The following is an 18655-nucleotide window of genomic DNA, read 5'->3' on the forward strand; positions in this document are numbered from 1 at the left end:
TAATTAGTCAGGCCACACCTTGCTATGTTTATCATTCAGTTGTCCAATTACTTTTAAGTCTCTGAAAATTAAGTTTAGCCTTTATTTGTTAAAAATACATTACCTACACATTGATTTTTTTTTGTTCTTCGCAAATCCCAGCTTTGTTAGTAGGCTGTGGTCTAAGCACAGGGTTAGCCATTATTTGGTGCCCCTGGAGCAGACAGGGTTAAGGGCCATGCTTAAGGGCCCAACAGATGCAACCCTAGTGGAGCTGGGGCTTGAACCATCGACCTTCTGATCAGTCACTCAGAGCCTGAGGCCAATAAGGGCCACACGACCATCACACACAATAAATGTTGCGCTTTTAAAAACTGTAGCCACAAAATTGGAAACATAGGCCTGTCTTGATGGTCCTCTATGCTGTAGCAGTATACTTTCCCTTCAGTGGTTTGAAGGGGCCAAAATATGTTCTAATATTACAGTGGACACAGAATTCTGACCATAAACAAGATTTGCCAAGGTCAGAGTGGAAGAACTTAAATGTCCTGTAGTAACAGAGCCCTGAACAGCTTTGGAATAAACTGGAACTGCTGACTCAGGAAGACATCTAGTGGAATGCCTTCCCAGAAGAGTGGCAGTCGTATTATAATAGCAAATGGGAACTAACTATGGAATAGGATGTTTAGTAAGCACATATGAGTGTTACGGTCTGGATGGTGTCCACAAACTTTTGGACACACACTGTATATCACCTCAGTAGTGATAAAGTGCTTTGAACGCCTGGTCAGAGACTTCATGATTTCTTCACTACTGGACACACTCGACCCACTACCGTTTGCATACCGGCAGAACCATACCACAGACGATGCAATCTTCTCCATACATCGCTCAGTCACCTGGACACTAGGAAAGGGAATTATGTTAAAATGCTCTTCATCGACTACAGCTCTGCATTTAATACCATAATTCACTCCACACTCACCACCAAGCTGGAGCACCTGGGACTCAGTTTATCAATGTGTCAGTGGATCTCCAATTTTCTGACTGGCAGACCACAGGCAGTAAGGATGGGCGGACATGTCTCAGCCTCACTCACTCTCAGCACTGGAGCCCCCCAGGGTTGTGTTCTGAGCCCCCTGCTGTACTCTTTGTACACCAACGACTGCGTGGCCACTATCAACTCCACCACCATCAAGTTTGCTGACGAAATTGTCGTGGTGGGCCTGATCACCAACAATGATGAGTCGGCCTACCTAGAGGAGATTGGAAATCTGGAGAACTGGTGCCAGAGGAACAATCTCCTCCTGAACGTCAGCAAGACAAAGGAGCTGATAGTGGACTTTAGTACAAAGCAGGAGAGGAACTATCAGACCCCCATCATCACGCATGACCTGTCATGGTCCTGTCACATCAACACCATGGTGAAAAAGGCCCGGCAGCGTCTCTACCACCTCAGACGCTTGAGAGACTTCAGACTGACCTCTTGGGTGCTCAGAAGTTTCTACTCCTGTACCATAGAGAGCATCCTGACGGGAAACATCACGACCTGGTTCGGGAACAGCACCATGCAGAACAGACGAGCTCTACAGAGGGTGGTGCGATCAGCTAAGCGCATCATCCGCACCGAGCTCCCTGACCTGCACTCGATCTAGAGCAAGCGGTGCTGGACCAAGGCCAGGAAGATTGTGAAGGACCTCAGCCATCCCAACAATGGACTGTTCTCTCTGTTGCGGTCTGGGAAGTGATTCCGCTCCCTGAAGGCCAACACAGAGAGACTGAGGAGCAGCTTTTTCCTGCAGGCGATAAGGTCTCTCAATCACATCACACCACACAGGAGTAATATCTTTTAAACATTGACACTGACTGGACAATCATGGACACATTCATGCAATACATATTTATATGTGGCCAGGGGTAGCTCAGTGGTTAAGGCATTGGACTACGGTTCGGAAGATCCCAGGTTCAAACCCCACAACCACCAAGTTGCCACTGTTGGGCCCTTGAGCAAGGCCCTTAACCCTCAACTGCTCAGATGTATAATGAGATAAAAATGTAAGTCGCTCTGGATAAGAGCGTCTGCCAAATACCTAAATGTAAATGTTGTATATCTGACCATGACCATTGTGACACTTTCATAAGTCACTTTTCATGCATATTTGCAAATCCATTGCCAATTTTTATATATACTTTTTTTACTAGTTAAATTTATTTTCTTTCCTATTTCTTTTTATTAATATTTATTCCTTATATAGTTTTTATTTTCTTTTTAAGGTCACTGGCGATCGTACAAGCATTTCACTGCATATCGTACTGTGTATGACTGGTGTATATGACAAATAAAATTTTAATTTTATAGCTTAAAATGAATAAATAAAATTTCATAATGGTAGAACTATTGATTAACTCACGGCAAAAAGCAGAATCACACCGCTATTAGTAAAATGATGCTTTTGTGTGGCGTGTTTTAGACATTCAACTCCTTTGATTCATGATATCATGCAGGCAACTATTAAACGTCACGTGGTCGCATGGCGGAAATTCCCATTCCGTGAAAATTCCACTCCTGTTATTAGTGCTTTGTTTCGCGTTCTCATTCACATCTCCATTGGACGCTTCTGGGTTTCACTTTCTATCGATGAGTCAGCGATTTGTAGTTCTCGTCATCCTATTGGACCGCGTGGTTTGCAACGTGCTCTCTGATTGGCCGGCGCGAAAACGGCGACGACGACGAAAACGAGCAGCGCAAATCCTGAGGAAGTCGAAGTTGTCCCAGTTGATAGAAATCTTCAGGAGCAAATAATTTCTCTGCTGAACGACTTCAACACAAACCGGGGTTGAGGTAAGGCTTTGGGGTGCAGTTAATCACGCCGTTTTTCCGTGTCGAGCGCTTTTGGAGCTGTGAGCTCACCGCTGCAGCCTCCAGGGGCTCGGGTTTCACGGCGAGTTTAGGTGAATGACACACACACACACACACACACACACTAAGCTACACGTCTGCTGCTTCTAAACACGGACATAAGGAGTAAATCTAACCAGCAGCATGTTGTCGAGAACCTTTTAATGGACCATCTTACAATACATTCTTATGTGAGGTCTTTTAAATGCGGAACTGGAGGGGCCGAAGGGGACAAAACACATCACACAAACAATTAGGGCATTTAGGCTTGTCAAAGGGTTGCTGCTACTGCGGGCAAAACCTGCATTAATGGAGGCCACGAGGTCAGAGAGACAAAGCTGCCCTGAGGTGATGAGGAAATAAGCATGGGTTTATTGATTATTACTTGTTAGTAAAATGCTGACATTTGTAGAAGGCTATAAGAAGCACATTAGCTTTATTTTTTTTTTTAAGAAATATATAAAACAGAAATCTAGCAATTCTACATTGATTTAACATAAATATTTTTCTAAACATTTTTTTAATTGAGTCCTGGGATTCAGATAAAAAAAAGTCAGAACTATTCAGTTCTGTGAAAAATCAACTCCTAAGTTCATAAAAGTTCATAAAAGTTCTCTAGGTTTTTCATCGTTGTATGCAAAACATTAGGGCCACCCCTGAACCAGTTTGACTGTTAGATCTCCTGTCCCTTTATTCAACAAGCCAAGTACCATTCTTACACTGGTTCTGTAAGATAATCCTAATAAACATCAAACAAAAAAATAAATCATTTTGGCTGGAAATTATTTTTTATATGATGGATGAGGAAACGGCTGGAACTTCAAAGCTGGGGAAAAAAACAACAATCTTACCAGTGCCTTTTGATTGAAAAAGAAGAATGTTTAGAATTGCACAGGTTTAGTAAGATAAACCAGCAGAATGAATATTTTTGGTTAAAAATGATCATTTTATATGGTGAATGGGGAAATACCTGGAGCTTCAGCTAAAGCTAGAAAAAGAAAAAAAGATTCACAAAATAAACGACGACATCTTGACTACTTTTTACATATTAGAAGCTGATACTTCTTTTCTGCTACTACTTCTTCCCCGTGGCATTTTACCAGCAGTTCTCATCGACAATACTGCATTACTGCCACCTTCTGGTGCTGATCTCCCTCATCTCCCTTTTTCTAGTCCTGCCACCCTTTAGAAACCCATTTAATACCTTGTCCATAAGCTAATTTGTAAAAAAAGAAAAAAAAAAAGTCAAATCATGCTTTGTCCGAATTGCTTGGACCAGTGGAATACTAGCAGCATTAGTCAGTCTGGTTGAAAAATAGTGGAATAGGTACAGCCTTAATATTTGCATATTATATTTAGGATTTGAACTACTTTGACAAGAGACGAATTGTGATAGTTAGAGGACTAGGTCAAAGCAACTTCAAAATTGCAGCTTTTTTGGGATGTTCTGTCTGCAGGGGTCAGGACCTACTAAAAGTTCTACAAGGAACAAAAACCGGTGAACTGGTGATCCGGTCATGGATGTCTAATGTCATGTACCTGGCTAATCACAAAGAAGAACTAGACGAACTACAGTTTTACCTTTGACTTTTACTAAGTGCAAACATGGGAGACTCCTTTACCAAAAGTGTTAAATAAACACTGCTTCAGCGGGAAAATCATCCTATCAACACTTATACATCTTTGAATGTGATTATGAGTAGTGTCTGGCGCTGTTGAATGATGTGATTTAAAGTAGAAAAAATGTCACCAGGTCTCGACAAATCATAGTATGTGAATAATAACAATGAACACCTTCTAACCAATAGGAATTGAGCATTTGACAGCACTGTGGTGTAATATATTATTAAGCGAAAAGATAATAATATAATGCAGGACATAGAAATAAAAGATGCAACAGGAATGGTTTTGTTATTATGCTTAATTTATTTTAAAATATGTAAGACAAGCAGAGAAAAGAATGAATAGAAATGCTGTATAGAGCTTTGTGCTGTACTGTACTGTACAATCATGGAAGTAAATTATAAACATGTGTTTTTTTATAAATGGGGTAGCAGCTATAATATTACTGTGCCTAAAGAGCTTGATTGTAAAAGGTGTCCCGAAGGTCTATATACATGGTGGAAATAAACACTTTTCACCAAAATTGAACTTTTTTTTAAAATTTACAAAACATAATTCATATGATTGCCATTTCTTTGCAAACACTCAAACCAAGTTGTCTTTCTCAGTCTTCTGGTTTTATGACATGGCATAAATTGTGTTCATTTTCTCGGTGTATGGAGACTTTCGAACACTTTGTAGTTAACATGTAATTACCATAAAAGCATATATGCCTTCATGCTACTTACATATGTTCCTCTTTTAATCAGTAAATCGAGGGCGTGTGCAGTGGCGATGCCAGCCCAGCCTGCTCCGCGTGAAGCAGAGGAAGAGATGGAGACGGAGCCTGACTCGGAGGTGCCTCATGCTAACGGGGAGACGGAGGAGGAGAGGGAGCGGGAGGGAGGAGAGGCAGAAGAGACAATGGAGGAGAGTGGAGAGGAGAGAGAGAGCGATCTAGAGGAGACTGAAGCAGAGGAAGAGGAGGAGGAAGAAGAGGAGAGTTCAGGTGTGCTTATTAAAGCATTTATCACCAGCTCTGTTCATCATCTTTAAACTGATTGAGAATCTTTACTGATTTAATATCATATTATAATCATGTCACACAATGATGGATCAGATTATCACAGTTGAGTGTTTGTGTAATCTTCTGATAGAGATTGATGATGAAGATTGTGAAAGGAGGAGAATGGAGTGTCTGGATGAGATGTCTGATTTGGAGAAGCAGTTCCTGGAACTCAAAGAAAAGTAAGACTTTAATTGTGTATTCAGGACCACGAGACACTACTTGAACAATTCGGGATTTAAATATATGACCTTGTGGTTGTTTAAATTAGTTAAAGACACAGCAGTCCATAATGCATTTATTAACAGAAATAGATTAAAGAATTATTCTTTAATCAAACTGATTACTTGTTCTCTGTCAGGGCCATATTCCCAATATCATTATCTGCCAGGCTGTAATGAAGAGCACTAGAAAGTAAGGGTTAAGATCATGGAGACAGCAATCACAGAATCAAAGACTCAAACAGAAATGTAAATTAGCTTTATATAGTTTATATAGAAGAAGTGATGAATATTCAGGGCAAGTAGGACCTCTGCTGGCATGGTGGTGAAGTGTCCCAGGTGGATCCAATCAATCACATGCGGTGCATTATACCAGCACATTATCTCTTCTGTTTTCTTTTATTCTTTTACTTCATTTTCCCAATTTATTTTATTACACCCCATGCCCCCAGACACCTGGTTAGCCATCAACAATGAAGGGGAAAGACTACTGTTTTGTGAGTCATGTGACACTTGCCGACCATTTCAAACTGCTATTTACAATATTGTTGATGGTGTAACGCCCTTGGCGGAAAGAGCTGTTGAGCTCGTAAATGCCTGTGGTTGGCTGGTGTCGCCATAAGTAATGCGAAAGTGCAGGTATGCCAACCCTTGTCCCAAGAGAGAACGGCTAATATGAGCTCAGAACTCAGGCTACAGAGGAATGTAGCATCACCTGGGAATCTGTCTCCAGATGATACGGGGAACACACTTTCCTCACCATCCAATCAATCATTACTGTACACACTGTTTTATATGGTTGACTTTATATGGCAGCTATCTAACAAAATCATAATTATACATAAACTCTTTCAGACCAAGGCCTAAGGACGATTCATAAAGGTGGAGGAAATATACATGATCAAAATAATAATTATAATATTATTCATAAAAAAGTGTACACTGCTGTTCAAAAGTTTGTGGTCACTTTCTAACTCCATGATCGTTCATGATTTTTCTTTCTTTCTACATTGTAAATGAATGCTAAAGGCGTCCAAAAAATGCATTAATCTCCTTTGAACAGTTTATGGTGAGATGTGTCTGCTACTTATGCTCTGTAAAGACTTTATAACGCCTCTAATCTAAGGTGCTGTAAATTTTTTAGGCTGATAACTCTAAATGAACGTCTCGTCTGCGGCAGAGGTAGGTTTTGGTCTCGCCCTCCTGGGATGGCCTTCATGAGAGCCAGTTTCATTACGGTGCTTGACAGGTTTTGCAAATGCACTTGACAATACTGTTCTTGCAAGAACTATTACAGAAAGGCTGACCTCTGTGTCTTAAAATAACAACTAACTGTTGTTTTTTGTTGTTACGTAATTACCTAATTCCATATGTGTTATTTTATAGTTTTGAAATCCCCAATATTGTTGTAGAATGTAAAAAATAAATCACTAAACTAAAACAAAGAAATTTGCAAGTGACCCCAAACTTTTGAACGGTAGTGTATATATTTATGGTTCTCATAAATTATAAAAAAAAACTCTGTCTACTTCAGAAAATCTAGTGCTTAGTTGCCAGCCTATTTGTCCACAATAAACTTTTTAATTTTTTTATTTTGAGTGATAAACAATAGGTAATTAATTCTTTTTCTGTTTTCTCTTTTGGCTCTGTATCATCTGCCTCGATCTAATCCTATTCTCTGCATCCTCTTTTCTCTCACCAATTTACTTCATGTACTCTCTCATTGCATCCATAAATTTCCGCTTTGGTCTTCCTCTAGACCTCCTGCCTGGCAGTTCTAATCTCAAGATCCTTCTACCGATATATTCACAGTCTCTCCTCAGAACATGTCCAAACCACCTCAATCTGTCTTCTTTGACTTTATCTCCAAAAATCTAACATGGGTTGTCCCTCTGATGGACTCATTCTTGATCCTATCCATCCTTTTCACTCCCAAAGTGAACATCAGGATCTTCATCTCTGCTACCTCGAACTCTGCTTCCTGTCTTTTTTTCAGTCCCACTGTCTTTAAGCCGTAGAGCATCGCTGGTCTCTCCACTGTCCTGTACACCTTGCAGTTCATTCTCACTGATACTCTTTTATTACACAACACACCTGACACTTTTCTCCTAAGTACTTAGAGTCCTGCACCTTTTTTTATCTCTGCTTCCTGTAGCCTCAGCGTTCCACTTGGGTCCTTCTCATCTATCACACTCATGTATTCTGTCTTGCTGCGGCTAACCTTTATTCCTTTCCAGAGCATACTTCCACCTCTCTAGATTATCCTCCACCTGTTCAGTGGTCATCTGCAAACCACATAGTCCACGGAGACTCCTGTTTAACCCCATCTGTCATCCTGTCCATCACCAGAGCAAACAAGAAGGGGCTTAGAGCTGATCCTTGATGCAGCCCCACCTCCACCTTGAACTCTTCTGTCACACCTACAGCACATCTCACGACTGTCTTACAGCTCTCATACATGTCCTGCACCACTCTAACATGCTACTCTGCCACTCTAGACTTCTTCATACAACACCACAGCTTCTCTCTCGGCACTCTGTCATACGCTTTCTCTAAATCTACAAAGACACAATGTATCCTTCTCCATCAGCATCCTCAAAGCAAATACTGCATCTCTTGTACTCTTTTTAGGCATGAAGCCATATAGCTGCTCACAAATGCTCACCTCTGCCCGTAACCTAGCTTCCGCTACTCTTTCCCACAGCTTCATTGTATGGCTCATTAGCTTTATTCCTCTGTTGTTGCCACACCTTCGCACATGTTCCCTGTACTTAAAAATTTCGGCAACTAATACACTTTTCCTCCATTCCTCCGAGATCCAATAAGTCATTGATTATTGATTGGTATATTAATCAGTGAAGAAAAAGTTATGCAATTTGTGACCCTAGTAAATTGTGGCCCTGATTTTGGATGATGAGGTCTGGTGTAGAGTCTGCGTTGTAGTTCATCCCAAAGGTGTTCAGTGGGGTTGAGGTCTGAGCTCTGTAAAGGACACTTGAATCCTTTAGCTTTGTCAAATCATATCTTCATGGTGCTCACATGGTCATGCTGGAACCAGTTAGGGTCTCTTGGTTCTATTGAAGTGAAATTGTAATACTAGAGCACATCAGTACATTCTATACAATCATGTGTCTTTTAAGTTTAGACCACTCATTTGGAGAATACTCACATGTGGGTGTGTTAAGGATGATCTCATATTGTACTTTTTAATTTTCTTACTGTAAAGGTGAGGTCAGGTCAGGATGCCATGTGCTTGTTCTCACATAATCAAATGTTTTTTATGTGCATGTTGACTGCCTGGTGCACATGCAGCAAATATGTGTGTAATAATAATATATTGATTATAATAATAATAATAATAATAGTAATAATAATAATAAAAATAATAATGTGTAATAATAATTTACAACAAACAGTTCAGAAAATCAAGTAATATCATTCTAACGGGAGCCAGTAAAGTACGTGGTATTAAACTGGTGAAATCAGACAATGTGACACTATTGCTTTTGCTACCACTTTAACATCCACACTGAGTGATGTCCTTTCCCTTCTGTGGAACAATTTGTCAGTGGTCTAGACTTTCTGACTTGGCTACATTCAGCTACAAAAGCAGGCAGTAATGAAGTTTCTCACAGTAATGTGCACACATGGCCATGTCTAACACAATTTCACTGCCCTCTCTGCCCCTGGTTACTCACCTCTGTTCCCTTTTGCTTGCGTGTAGGTTATTTCGTGAGAGGTTGGACCAGGTGAAAGTGAAGCTGGACGAGGTGCTGACAGGAAAAGCAGGAGAGTACAGAGAGCCACTGGCCACTCTTCAGAAAAACATGCAGCTACGCACTCAGGTAGCAGGTAATAATAAATCAGCAGCTATGTAAAAATGTATGATGTGTATGATAAGGAAATAAGCTAACTGACTGAGTGGTGTGTAGGATCAACTGTTAAAACGTTTTTTTTTCTTTTTCTTAATTTTGGGAAATTAAAATCATTTTAACTTCATCATGGTATTCATACCATGGATTTTTGGTAACTTATTTTTTGCCCAATTCAAAAAGTATTACTTTATTACTGAGCCTTTTTTGTAAGAGATAACGTTGCGGTTATTGTAAGCTGCTTACCCAAATACTCGATCAGACGCTGAAGAAGAGTTAATCCAAGCACTTCTTGTGTGTCTGTTCGTACCGATGATTCGGTCACCGTAACTGCTCCTCTCTTTCCTCAGTCACTGCCAATTCCCATTCAGGCTTAGACTCTGATTAGCTGTTCTTGGAGCAGATTTATATTCACTGTGTGTTGCTCTCTGTAGGTGTTTACAAAGAGCTGTGCCTTCAGGTGATCAAACACAAGCATGAGTGCGAGATACAGGGCGCCAAACAACATCTGGAGGTATCACAATTCACGAAGCACACTACTTGCACTTGTGCACACACAAACACACAATTACCCTGGGAGCCTGGATGATTTGAATGATGGTCCTGTAGAAAGTGTCACTCTAAATCTTGTGTGTGTTTGCTTGTTTAGAGTGAGAGGATCCTGCTGTTCGACACCATGAAGAACGAGCTGCTGGAAAAGATCCGCAGGCTAGAGGAGGACAAGCAGAGTGTAGACATCACCTCAGGTGTCCGAACACACACCAGAGAAAGCACTATCAATTGTATGAAAAAAAAAAACACACACACATAGATGTGTACTTAAAAAATTAACCTCTCTCTTGGTTTTCTCAGAGTGGTGGAGTGATGAAGTGAGGATGAAGAAGTGTAAGAAGAGAACTCACCTAAGTCACCTAGAGAGGAAGAAAAAGCCAGCACTAGTGTCAGGTAACACGATCATCACGCAGTACTTTTGTAAAGGTGGGCCATATGATAACATTGATAATCTGTATTGAGACACTTTAACATGATAAAAGTTTTGTGAAGAATTTTAATGAGGTTTGTAGGCAAAATTTGTACTGTCAAGAACCTTGAGTATTCTGAAAATATAAAGCATCAGGTTATGACATGTTTACCATATCACCCACCTTTATCCTCATTCGTACATACCCATCCCTTTTCATTACCTCATCCATTTCAATCATAGTATATATGTCCATCTCTCTCTCTCTCTCTCTCTCTCTCTCTCTCTCTCTCAGGACCCTACATAGTGTACATGCTGAGGGACATTGACATATTGGAAGACTGGGCAGCCATCAAGAAGGTAGTTAACTGTCACCACCTGTCCAATCATCCATTATCACAAAACACTTAAATAAATATTTCTGTTCTGTGTGTGTCTGTGTGCTGTGATGCAAAATAGAATTTTGATTGCTGTGTTTTTGCAATTATCTCCAGGCTAAAGCAGCACTAATCCCCTTGAAGAAGAAGTCAGACAGTAAGTCCGAGTGTGTGTTGCTTGACAGTTAATCGATGCATGTGTGTGTGGTTGTGTGATACGTGTGCCCTGTGTCTAACCTAATCACCAAAAGTTTGTCTGTCTGTATCTCTCTCTCCCTCTCCCTCTCCCTCTCCCCCTACAATGTGGTGTATCAGCCTGTTTCTCAGTCAGAGGTCACTTGCAAGAGACGCCTGTAAAAAGCGTAATAAACCGCCTCATCGCTAACGAGCTCTGAACTGCATCACGTCTCCGACAGCCTCTAATTCATTACTTGCGGATTAAGTCGATCCTTATCAAAGCCCTCGCTATGAGTCAAAAAGCTTTCAACAATAATTTGCTCCTCCAGAAAGGCTCAATGTATGTTATAGCTGGAATTAAGACTGTCTGCTTTTCCTCCTGTGTTTTTTGTTCTGTTCTGCTCTTCTTGCCCAACTGTAATATATATATATATATATATATATATATATATATATATGTAACGTTTAATTCCGATCATTCATTATGCTTATTATTACAGCTTAATTACCTCTGAGGATAGATCGCGAGTGAGTGCATGCATTACAGGATTTGTCCTCTAAAGCAAATAAACTGGTACAGCTGGTGCAGAGTGTATATATTAAACCATCATCTGGAACGAGCCTGAGGCGGTATAGCAGAATTGTGAGTGGTGGTGGGATGAGTGCAGAGCACCATCATCGCAGAAACATCTGCACTCTCTCACACACCCTGCTAAACTAATTGTTCAAACACAAACCCCCAGGGCAGGTGCACTTCTTTCTTCCCTTCACTTGGTTTTATCCTTTTGTTTGTTCTCTTGCTTTTACTTGTGGTTTCTTGCTTTCTTTTACTCATTTTTCTTTCTTTGTCTTTGTTGTTCTCTTTATTCATTGCTTATTTTTATTTTCTATTGCTTAATCTAAAAATGTTCATTCTTTCCTATGCACTTTTTTCTTTGCCTTTAATGTTTTTTTTATTAATCTTATCTTTCTTTTTTCATAAATACTTTTTTTAAAGATTTCTCTCTTTACAGCCTTTATTCTTTCTTTATTATTATTTTTTTTACTTTTTCGTCCTTTCAACCTTTCATACTTTCTTTTCACTCTTTCCCTTTTCTTGCTTTATTTTAATCTTTTTTTGCATATTTTTCACTTTCTCTTCTCTCTTTATGGTATGTATACCCCCCCCCCCCCATTTTTATTTTTTTATTTTTTTATTTTTTCTCTTAGTTTTTTCTACTCTCTTTTCTCTTTCTCCCTATTTGTCTTTTTTTTTACCTCTTTGCCTTTTCCCCTTTCTTTCTACTTTTTTTTAGTTCTTTTTTGTCCTTTCTTCCTTTGTGCAAAAATATTTTTAACCTTGCTTGCATAAAGACAAAGTAAGCATTCTATTTGAACCTATGGACTGGCCCACATTAACTGGCTAGCTAGCACTGTGTAGCTCAAATGTAGCTCAAAAGTGCTTAAATAACACTGGCCTTTTGTGTAAAACATTGCTATGTTGATATTAGCTGCCAGAATAAATAAATATACATTAGAGATGTTCACTATAATGAATAAATAGTTTATTGTTTCAGTGTTCTAAATGATTATTATTATTATTGTTATTATTATTATTATTATTATTATTATGATTTGTGTAATCTCAGCCAAGAAGACAACTTTTAAGACTTTGTCTTGACCTCACCAACACAACTTTTAAGGTCTTACATTTACCTTAAGGTGTAAAAACGAACAGTGCGCGCACACAAACACAAATGCCAAATTGCACAAATGCACACAAACACAAATGCTAAGTTCAAAATGCTGTCAGAAATGAAGCTGTTTGTGTGATGGCAAGACTATTATACACTGACACATGTTGTTATTCTCCAAATTTATCTTTGCAAACTTGTCAACTCGTCTCTCTCTCTCTCTCTCTCTCTCTCTCTCTCCCTCTTTCTCTCTCTCACATGCAGGTCGTCAGTTGTCAGTGCGCTGTGAAGGAGGCACTCTGTTTTATGAGGGAGAGAGATTCTCAAAGGGCAACACTGTTCTATTGGAAGTCAATGATGAAAGCCCAGCACAGTCAGTATTCCCACTACACACTCTCACTCCCTCTCTCACTTTCTTTTCCTCACAAATCTATTTAAAGGAACACTCCAACATTTTCCAGCCTAACTTTTATGTACCTGTATATACCACATAGAACAAGAACTTGTACAGGAGAAGGGTTTGACAAAACTTCAATATAATGGAGGTGGTCGACATGTAAAATAAAAAAAAAAAATTGTTTAATGAATTCTTTAATCAAATGTATTAGCAATTAGTTAGCAATTAGCAATTAGTGAGCTAAATCTGTAACACCCCTGTCTCACCTATGCTGTTTGACTCACGGTAAGAGGTGATGCGAGTGACCACCCAATGTTTCGCGAGGTTCCACAGGGACTGCAAGCTTTTGTGAGGAACGGCAAAAAAATTTAACATGTGGTAAGATTGGAAATGTAATTACTACGTCAAAACTTGCGGCGAATCGCAGTGAACCGTATTTGTGGCCACTGTGCGAAATCTTGCTAACTTTGCGTAGGTGAGATAGGGGTGTAAGGAGCATTAAATCTGTATAATTTGTCCTTGCCTAGGCATTACTGGTGTATTGTGTTTGTGTGGGTTGGAGGCTGTCATCGATCATCAATAGGAGGAAGCGTCAGGAACATAAAAGACATAATTCATTGCTACTGTTTTAAAAAAGTGTATTAGTACATGAGAACAGCTTCAGGAAGAATTTCTGTATCAGATATAAATATATAAAAGTATTGAAAACATTTTCATCATAATCTTACTGTTAAAGTGTAGTGGTTTAAAGACACTCTTAGACTTTTATTACAAGTTAGGTTTCTTAGCATTTCGATGAAGAACATCGAACACATAGAGGCTACTATACTAGGATAATTACTAGGTTTGTAAAGCATTTCTTTAAAAATTTTAATGTTATTGATATCCTTGACTTGTACGCACATTAAACTGTCTAGGAAATAGAGTTGTTATACTTAACTATATACTTCTTTACTTATCCCTCCTGTCTCTCTCTCTCTCTCTCTCTCTCTCTCTCTCTCTCTCTCTCTCTCTCTCCTTCTCTCTCTCTCTCTCTCTCTCTCTCTCTCTCCCTCCCTCTCCCTCCCTCTCTCAGGGCTGTAATAACAACAGTCAGTGCAGGGGAAGTGTGGTTCAAAAGGACAGATGGCAGCAAAACCAAAATCTACATCTCACAGCTACAGAAAGGCAAATACACAATAAGGAAAGCCTAGAGTAAAAACACAAAATGCAAATGTGCACAGAGACCTGCCATGCGCTGCAGGTGTATATGGGTCAAAGACCTGGTGTGTCTTTTTGGCATTTTCTTCATGTTAGTTTTTTCAAAAATTACTAATATCCTTTAACATCATTCCAGTCTTATTTTTCTAATGAAAAAAAAAAAAGCCTTTAAAAGGAGAATTGCAGTTCTAAACTGCAAAGTAGTGATTCAGATAATGGTAGACAAGTTACAAAATGGTAACAAAATGTTAAATAAAACAAATAGTCACAAAAGTTGAATTAACCTCTAAAGAATAGTTTATATCTATAATTTCCCATATTTTTTTTTTAAGTTTCCCCTTTTTTTAAAAACCATTTTGTCTTTGACCCATGTACAGTATATTAACGCTGTTGCAACATCAGTAAATCCTGTCGAGTGCTTCTGCAGCGATACACTGCTTGGTAATTCCTGACAGATTAACGGACAGACAGCTAGCCATCAGAGCTTCATCAGCGAACACAATATGGCACTGGAACGAGTGCTTCACTAACACAGAGGTTTCCGCTGAGCAGACGGCATAACGGCAGCTTCTGTTCACCAGCACAAACAGCGTATGGCGCAGCAACGGAAACTGCTGAATCACTGTTCCCAATTGCAGGCACACACCCACTGCTAAAAACAGCAAGACTGTAGACCAAACAGAGATTGTGTAGATGCTTATAACCCAATATATGCATATTCACCCTTATCATATCAGAGTCTATTGAACTGGATTACCTAAAGCCCAAAGCAGAGCGTTCCATGTAAACGTAAGCATATTACATGCATGGTATGGCTCCAACAATAATCCTGTAAAGAAATACACTAAAGAATTTTTTTTTTTCAAAAGCCTCAATGACTGCATTCACACATTGCTATTTAGATTAGTTAGGCTGCAGTCACACTGAAAATTTGCACACATGTGACCAAGGGGGGCTTGGAAGTATGTTGACCGTTTTGAATTAGTTTGTGTTAAGTTAGCTAACTTTGACGAATGTGTCTCAGCTTTGTCAATGTAATTAAACTTTTTCCCCCCAATGTAATTAAACATTAAAGCAAGTTTTGTACCATCTAGGGTCTGTTCCCACCTCATGCCCAATGTTTTCATGATAGTTTTCAGGTATGATTCAAGCCTGACCAGGAGAGTGCAATTACTGGAGATAAATCATATCCTACATATATACAAAGCTTTGTGCTTGCCCAAGATCGTTGCCACTGAGAGTAGCTTTTCATAGCATAATTTTCAGCATCCAGATGTCCTGTGTACTATGCATATTTCAGTCAGGTAGTTAGTCAGGTCTAGAAGTAATGTGTCCAATCTCATGCCTTAGTGTTGTCCACTTTTGGACTCTCTACAGTGCTTTACAAAGTACTGCCTCCTTCAGAAAGTAACTGCATTACAAGTGAAACAGTGATTGAGCCATGATCTGATTTCACATGCAACAGTTCACCAAAGTTAACATCATGAAAAAGGTTAAGTGACTCCATTTATTTGCTTCGGAAGTGTTGAACTTGACTGATTCCCACTGAAATTCAGTTCTAAGAGCTAGTGGGACTGGGACTTATTGCACGCCCTGGTGCTGTTTCTGGAACAACACCAGGTTTGTAGATTAATAGCGCCACGTTGCAAAATGTCGCTTTAATTGCACTTCAGAAGAGGTAGATTTGTGGTGTAAAAGATTTTTTGAGCTCATTTTGATAAGCCTTAAGTGCAGAGTATTTATATGTTTGTAAGCTGATTTGGAAACTGAGGGTGCTTATAAAACTTATTTAAAAGTGTTTAATATAATTGTGTATTTATAACAAAAAAGGTTTAATAAAATCTGTTCTTTTATTAACTATTTTTCTGCTGTTGTTTTTGTTGCCTAGCATCATGATGGCTGGTAAAAAAAATGTAAGCATTTTTTGTTAGTGTCAGCATGAGGTTTGCAGAGAATGGTGGACGGTATACAAATAAAACGGTCAAAATTGCATTGGCCAAAGATTAGTCAACTTAACCTAAACCCATAGGTCAAAATGTATTTTACTCACATAACAGAATATAAATGTAATAAATTTAAGGAGAAAATCCACTCCAATTGGCAGACCAATTTCTGTAATTGTTGTAATGTGGGAATAATATTGCTGTAAGGTGCAGTGTCTGTAAATTTTACAATTGGGAAAAACTGAGTCGAGACAAGATCACTTGCAAAAGGTTATTAATAGGAAATGGAGACGGACCAGATGCACAGACAGGAAAACACTAATAAAGCACAAGCATCTCCAAAACCAAGCCCTGATTCTTGTCTGCAGTGGTGACTCAGCTACTGTACCAGGTAAGCATGTGCCTCAGTGTAATAATCATATTTCATAGCTGGGCTCTGGTGTGCCATCAATTAATAGAAGTCAAGATTTATCTTTAAAAGTGCACATCTTTGCATATGGATGATGTAAAGTGAAGATAACATTTTGTAAAAAAGCTCAGTCTTTTGAAGACACCCGTGGCTCCATTGTCTGGGGCTAAGGTCAGAGTACTTGTATCCACAATTGGTGAATGGTGTATAAATGGTAGCCCTAAATATTTTCCCCATTAAATGACAAAATAAAAAAGGCTGCTCAGCTGTTTTATGGCCAGGTGTGTTATTCCGAAGAAGAACATAAAATTTCTCATTTTACGTATGGCATTTGGAATATGTTGCTGATAACCTCCAATATAAAGGCCAAAGAAATGTGAAAAAGAAGTGAAGCAAACCATCATCAGACTAAAAAAAACAAACAAACAAAAGATATTAGACAAATAGCAACTTTTTTTTTTTTTTTTAGATATGGTTATATTAGATATAGAACTAATAGTAATTTCATGCCTTTTTTGTTTATTTCTTTGCTAGATGCATCAATAGTAATTTGACCCTTCTCATATGAAGATTTATTTAGAAAAATTCTTTATCTCGTGAAGAAGCGCTATAACAGCATCCCATGGACACATTAGACAACTTGTACCAGAATTGCTTAATTGGAAGGTAATGGAGAAGAGATTCAACTTTTTTATTTTTATTAATGACTCAAGAGCACAGTAAATTTTGCTTCTTGAGACTTCTGATTAAGGGTGCCTTTGGCAACATCTGGATCGCTAGAGCATCTTTCTGTTGTGCCAACTGGTTGTTCTCAAGACATTTTTAAACAAATAAGGAATCTGAATCCTGATCTGAATCTTAATCCTCACCTGAAGCCAAGAAACATAAATTACAAAAAATAAGCAACAACTGAAGTCACTTGAGGTTTTCATTCAGCTCTCAGAGTTTCAGCAGCAGAGACACATGCATTTAGCCCCTAAATCACTGGTGCTGACAGAAAGTAAGGGTTTTGTTTGGTGGTGTCTGTTAAACAGTCTAAAGGGAAAAAGAAATGAGACCAGATTGAGAGCCAGCAACCTTGGCGTCAGGATGAAAGACTTTTCCCCAAAAGTGCCTCAAATGGCACAGTCTGTTTTTAAAGACTTCATCCTGAACAGGGGACAGACCAAGCTCAACATCCTATAATCTTCTCTCATCCCATTCTTGTCCCGGATTTGACCTGAGGCATGACTCATACCACCTGCTCTCTGTCTCCACTTTTGGCACTGTGGGAAGCTAGATGTCTGATTGTGACAGTCATAGGTCAAGGCTGGGTTCAGATGGGCCTTTAACAACCAAAAGTCAAGATTTCTTTTCGTAAGCACATGTTTACGTGTTGAAAGATAAATCCCTTTAAGTAAGTGGCTGAGTGGTCTGCGATAAGGGCACAGTTTAAGGCACACAAGAATAAGACCCACGTATGCAAACTAACATTAGTGATCTTTTTGAAATTTACAGCAGCTTTTAGAACCTCTATTTTTTCACTAATTTCTATACGTTCTGATATCACAGATATCACCTTTATCATGTTCTGAAATAAATACATATATATATATATATATATATATATATATATATATATATATATATATATATATATATATATACATACTGTATTCCATACTGATATTTAACCACAATCTTCAGTAATTTTGACAGTGATCCAGATAACTTGAAATTTTCTTATAGCTGCTAACAAAAACATATGTACGTAAGTATTCACAGCCTTTATAATGACTTTCAAAATTGAGCTCAGGTGCATCCTGTTTCCATTTAGATCATGGAAATCATCCTTGAGATGTTTCTACAACTTAATTGGAGTCCAACTGTGGTAAATTCA

General features: G+C 38.8%; 1 protein-coding gene across 1 annotated transcript; it reads left to right on the forward strand.

Annotated features, from left to right (window-relative positions):
* The first annotated feature begins 2693 nt into the window (after positions 1-2693).
* Positions 2694-16270, forward strand: brms1 (BRMS1 transcriptional repressor and anoikis regulator). Its single transcript, XM_053501022.1, has 11 exons — positions 2694-2821; positions 5251-5489; positions 5638-5728; positions 9492-9619; positions 10074-10153; positions 10289-10385; positions 10492-10584; positions 10896-10960; positions 11095-11134; positions 13092-13200; positions 14300-16270. The coding sequence occupies exons 2-11, from the start codon at positions 5276-5278 to the stop codon at positions 14415-14417; spliced, it is 1035 nt and encodes a 344-aa protein (XP_053356997.1). The 5' UTR covers positions 2694-2821; positions 5251-5275; the 3' UTR covers positions 14418-16270.
* The last annotated feature ends 2385 nt before the right edge of the window (positions 16271-18655 follow it).

The sequence above is a fragment of the Clarias gariepinus genome, chromosome 1, assembly GCF_024256425.1.
Source record: "Clarias gariepinus isolate MV-2021 ecotype Netherlands chromosome 1, CGAR_prim_01v2, whole genome shotgun sequence".
Classification (NCBI taxonomy): Eukaryota; Metazoa; Chordata; class Actinopteri; order Siluriformes; family Clariidae; genus Clarias; species Clarias gariepinus.

Coding starts and splice junctions, on each gene's coding strand:
- brms1 (XM_053501022.1), top strand. CDS start 5,276: ATGCCAGCCCAGCCTGCTCCGCGTGAAGCAGAGGAAGAGATGGAGACG. Junction 10,386..10,491: donor GAGTGTAGACATCACCTCAG/GTGTCCGAACAC, acceptor TGGTTTTCTCAG/AGTGGTGGAGTGATGAAGTG. Junction 11,135..13,091: donor CTTGAAGAAGAAGTCAGACA/GTAAGTCCGAGT, acceptor TCTCACATGCAG/GTCGTCAGTTGTCAGTGCGC.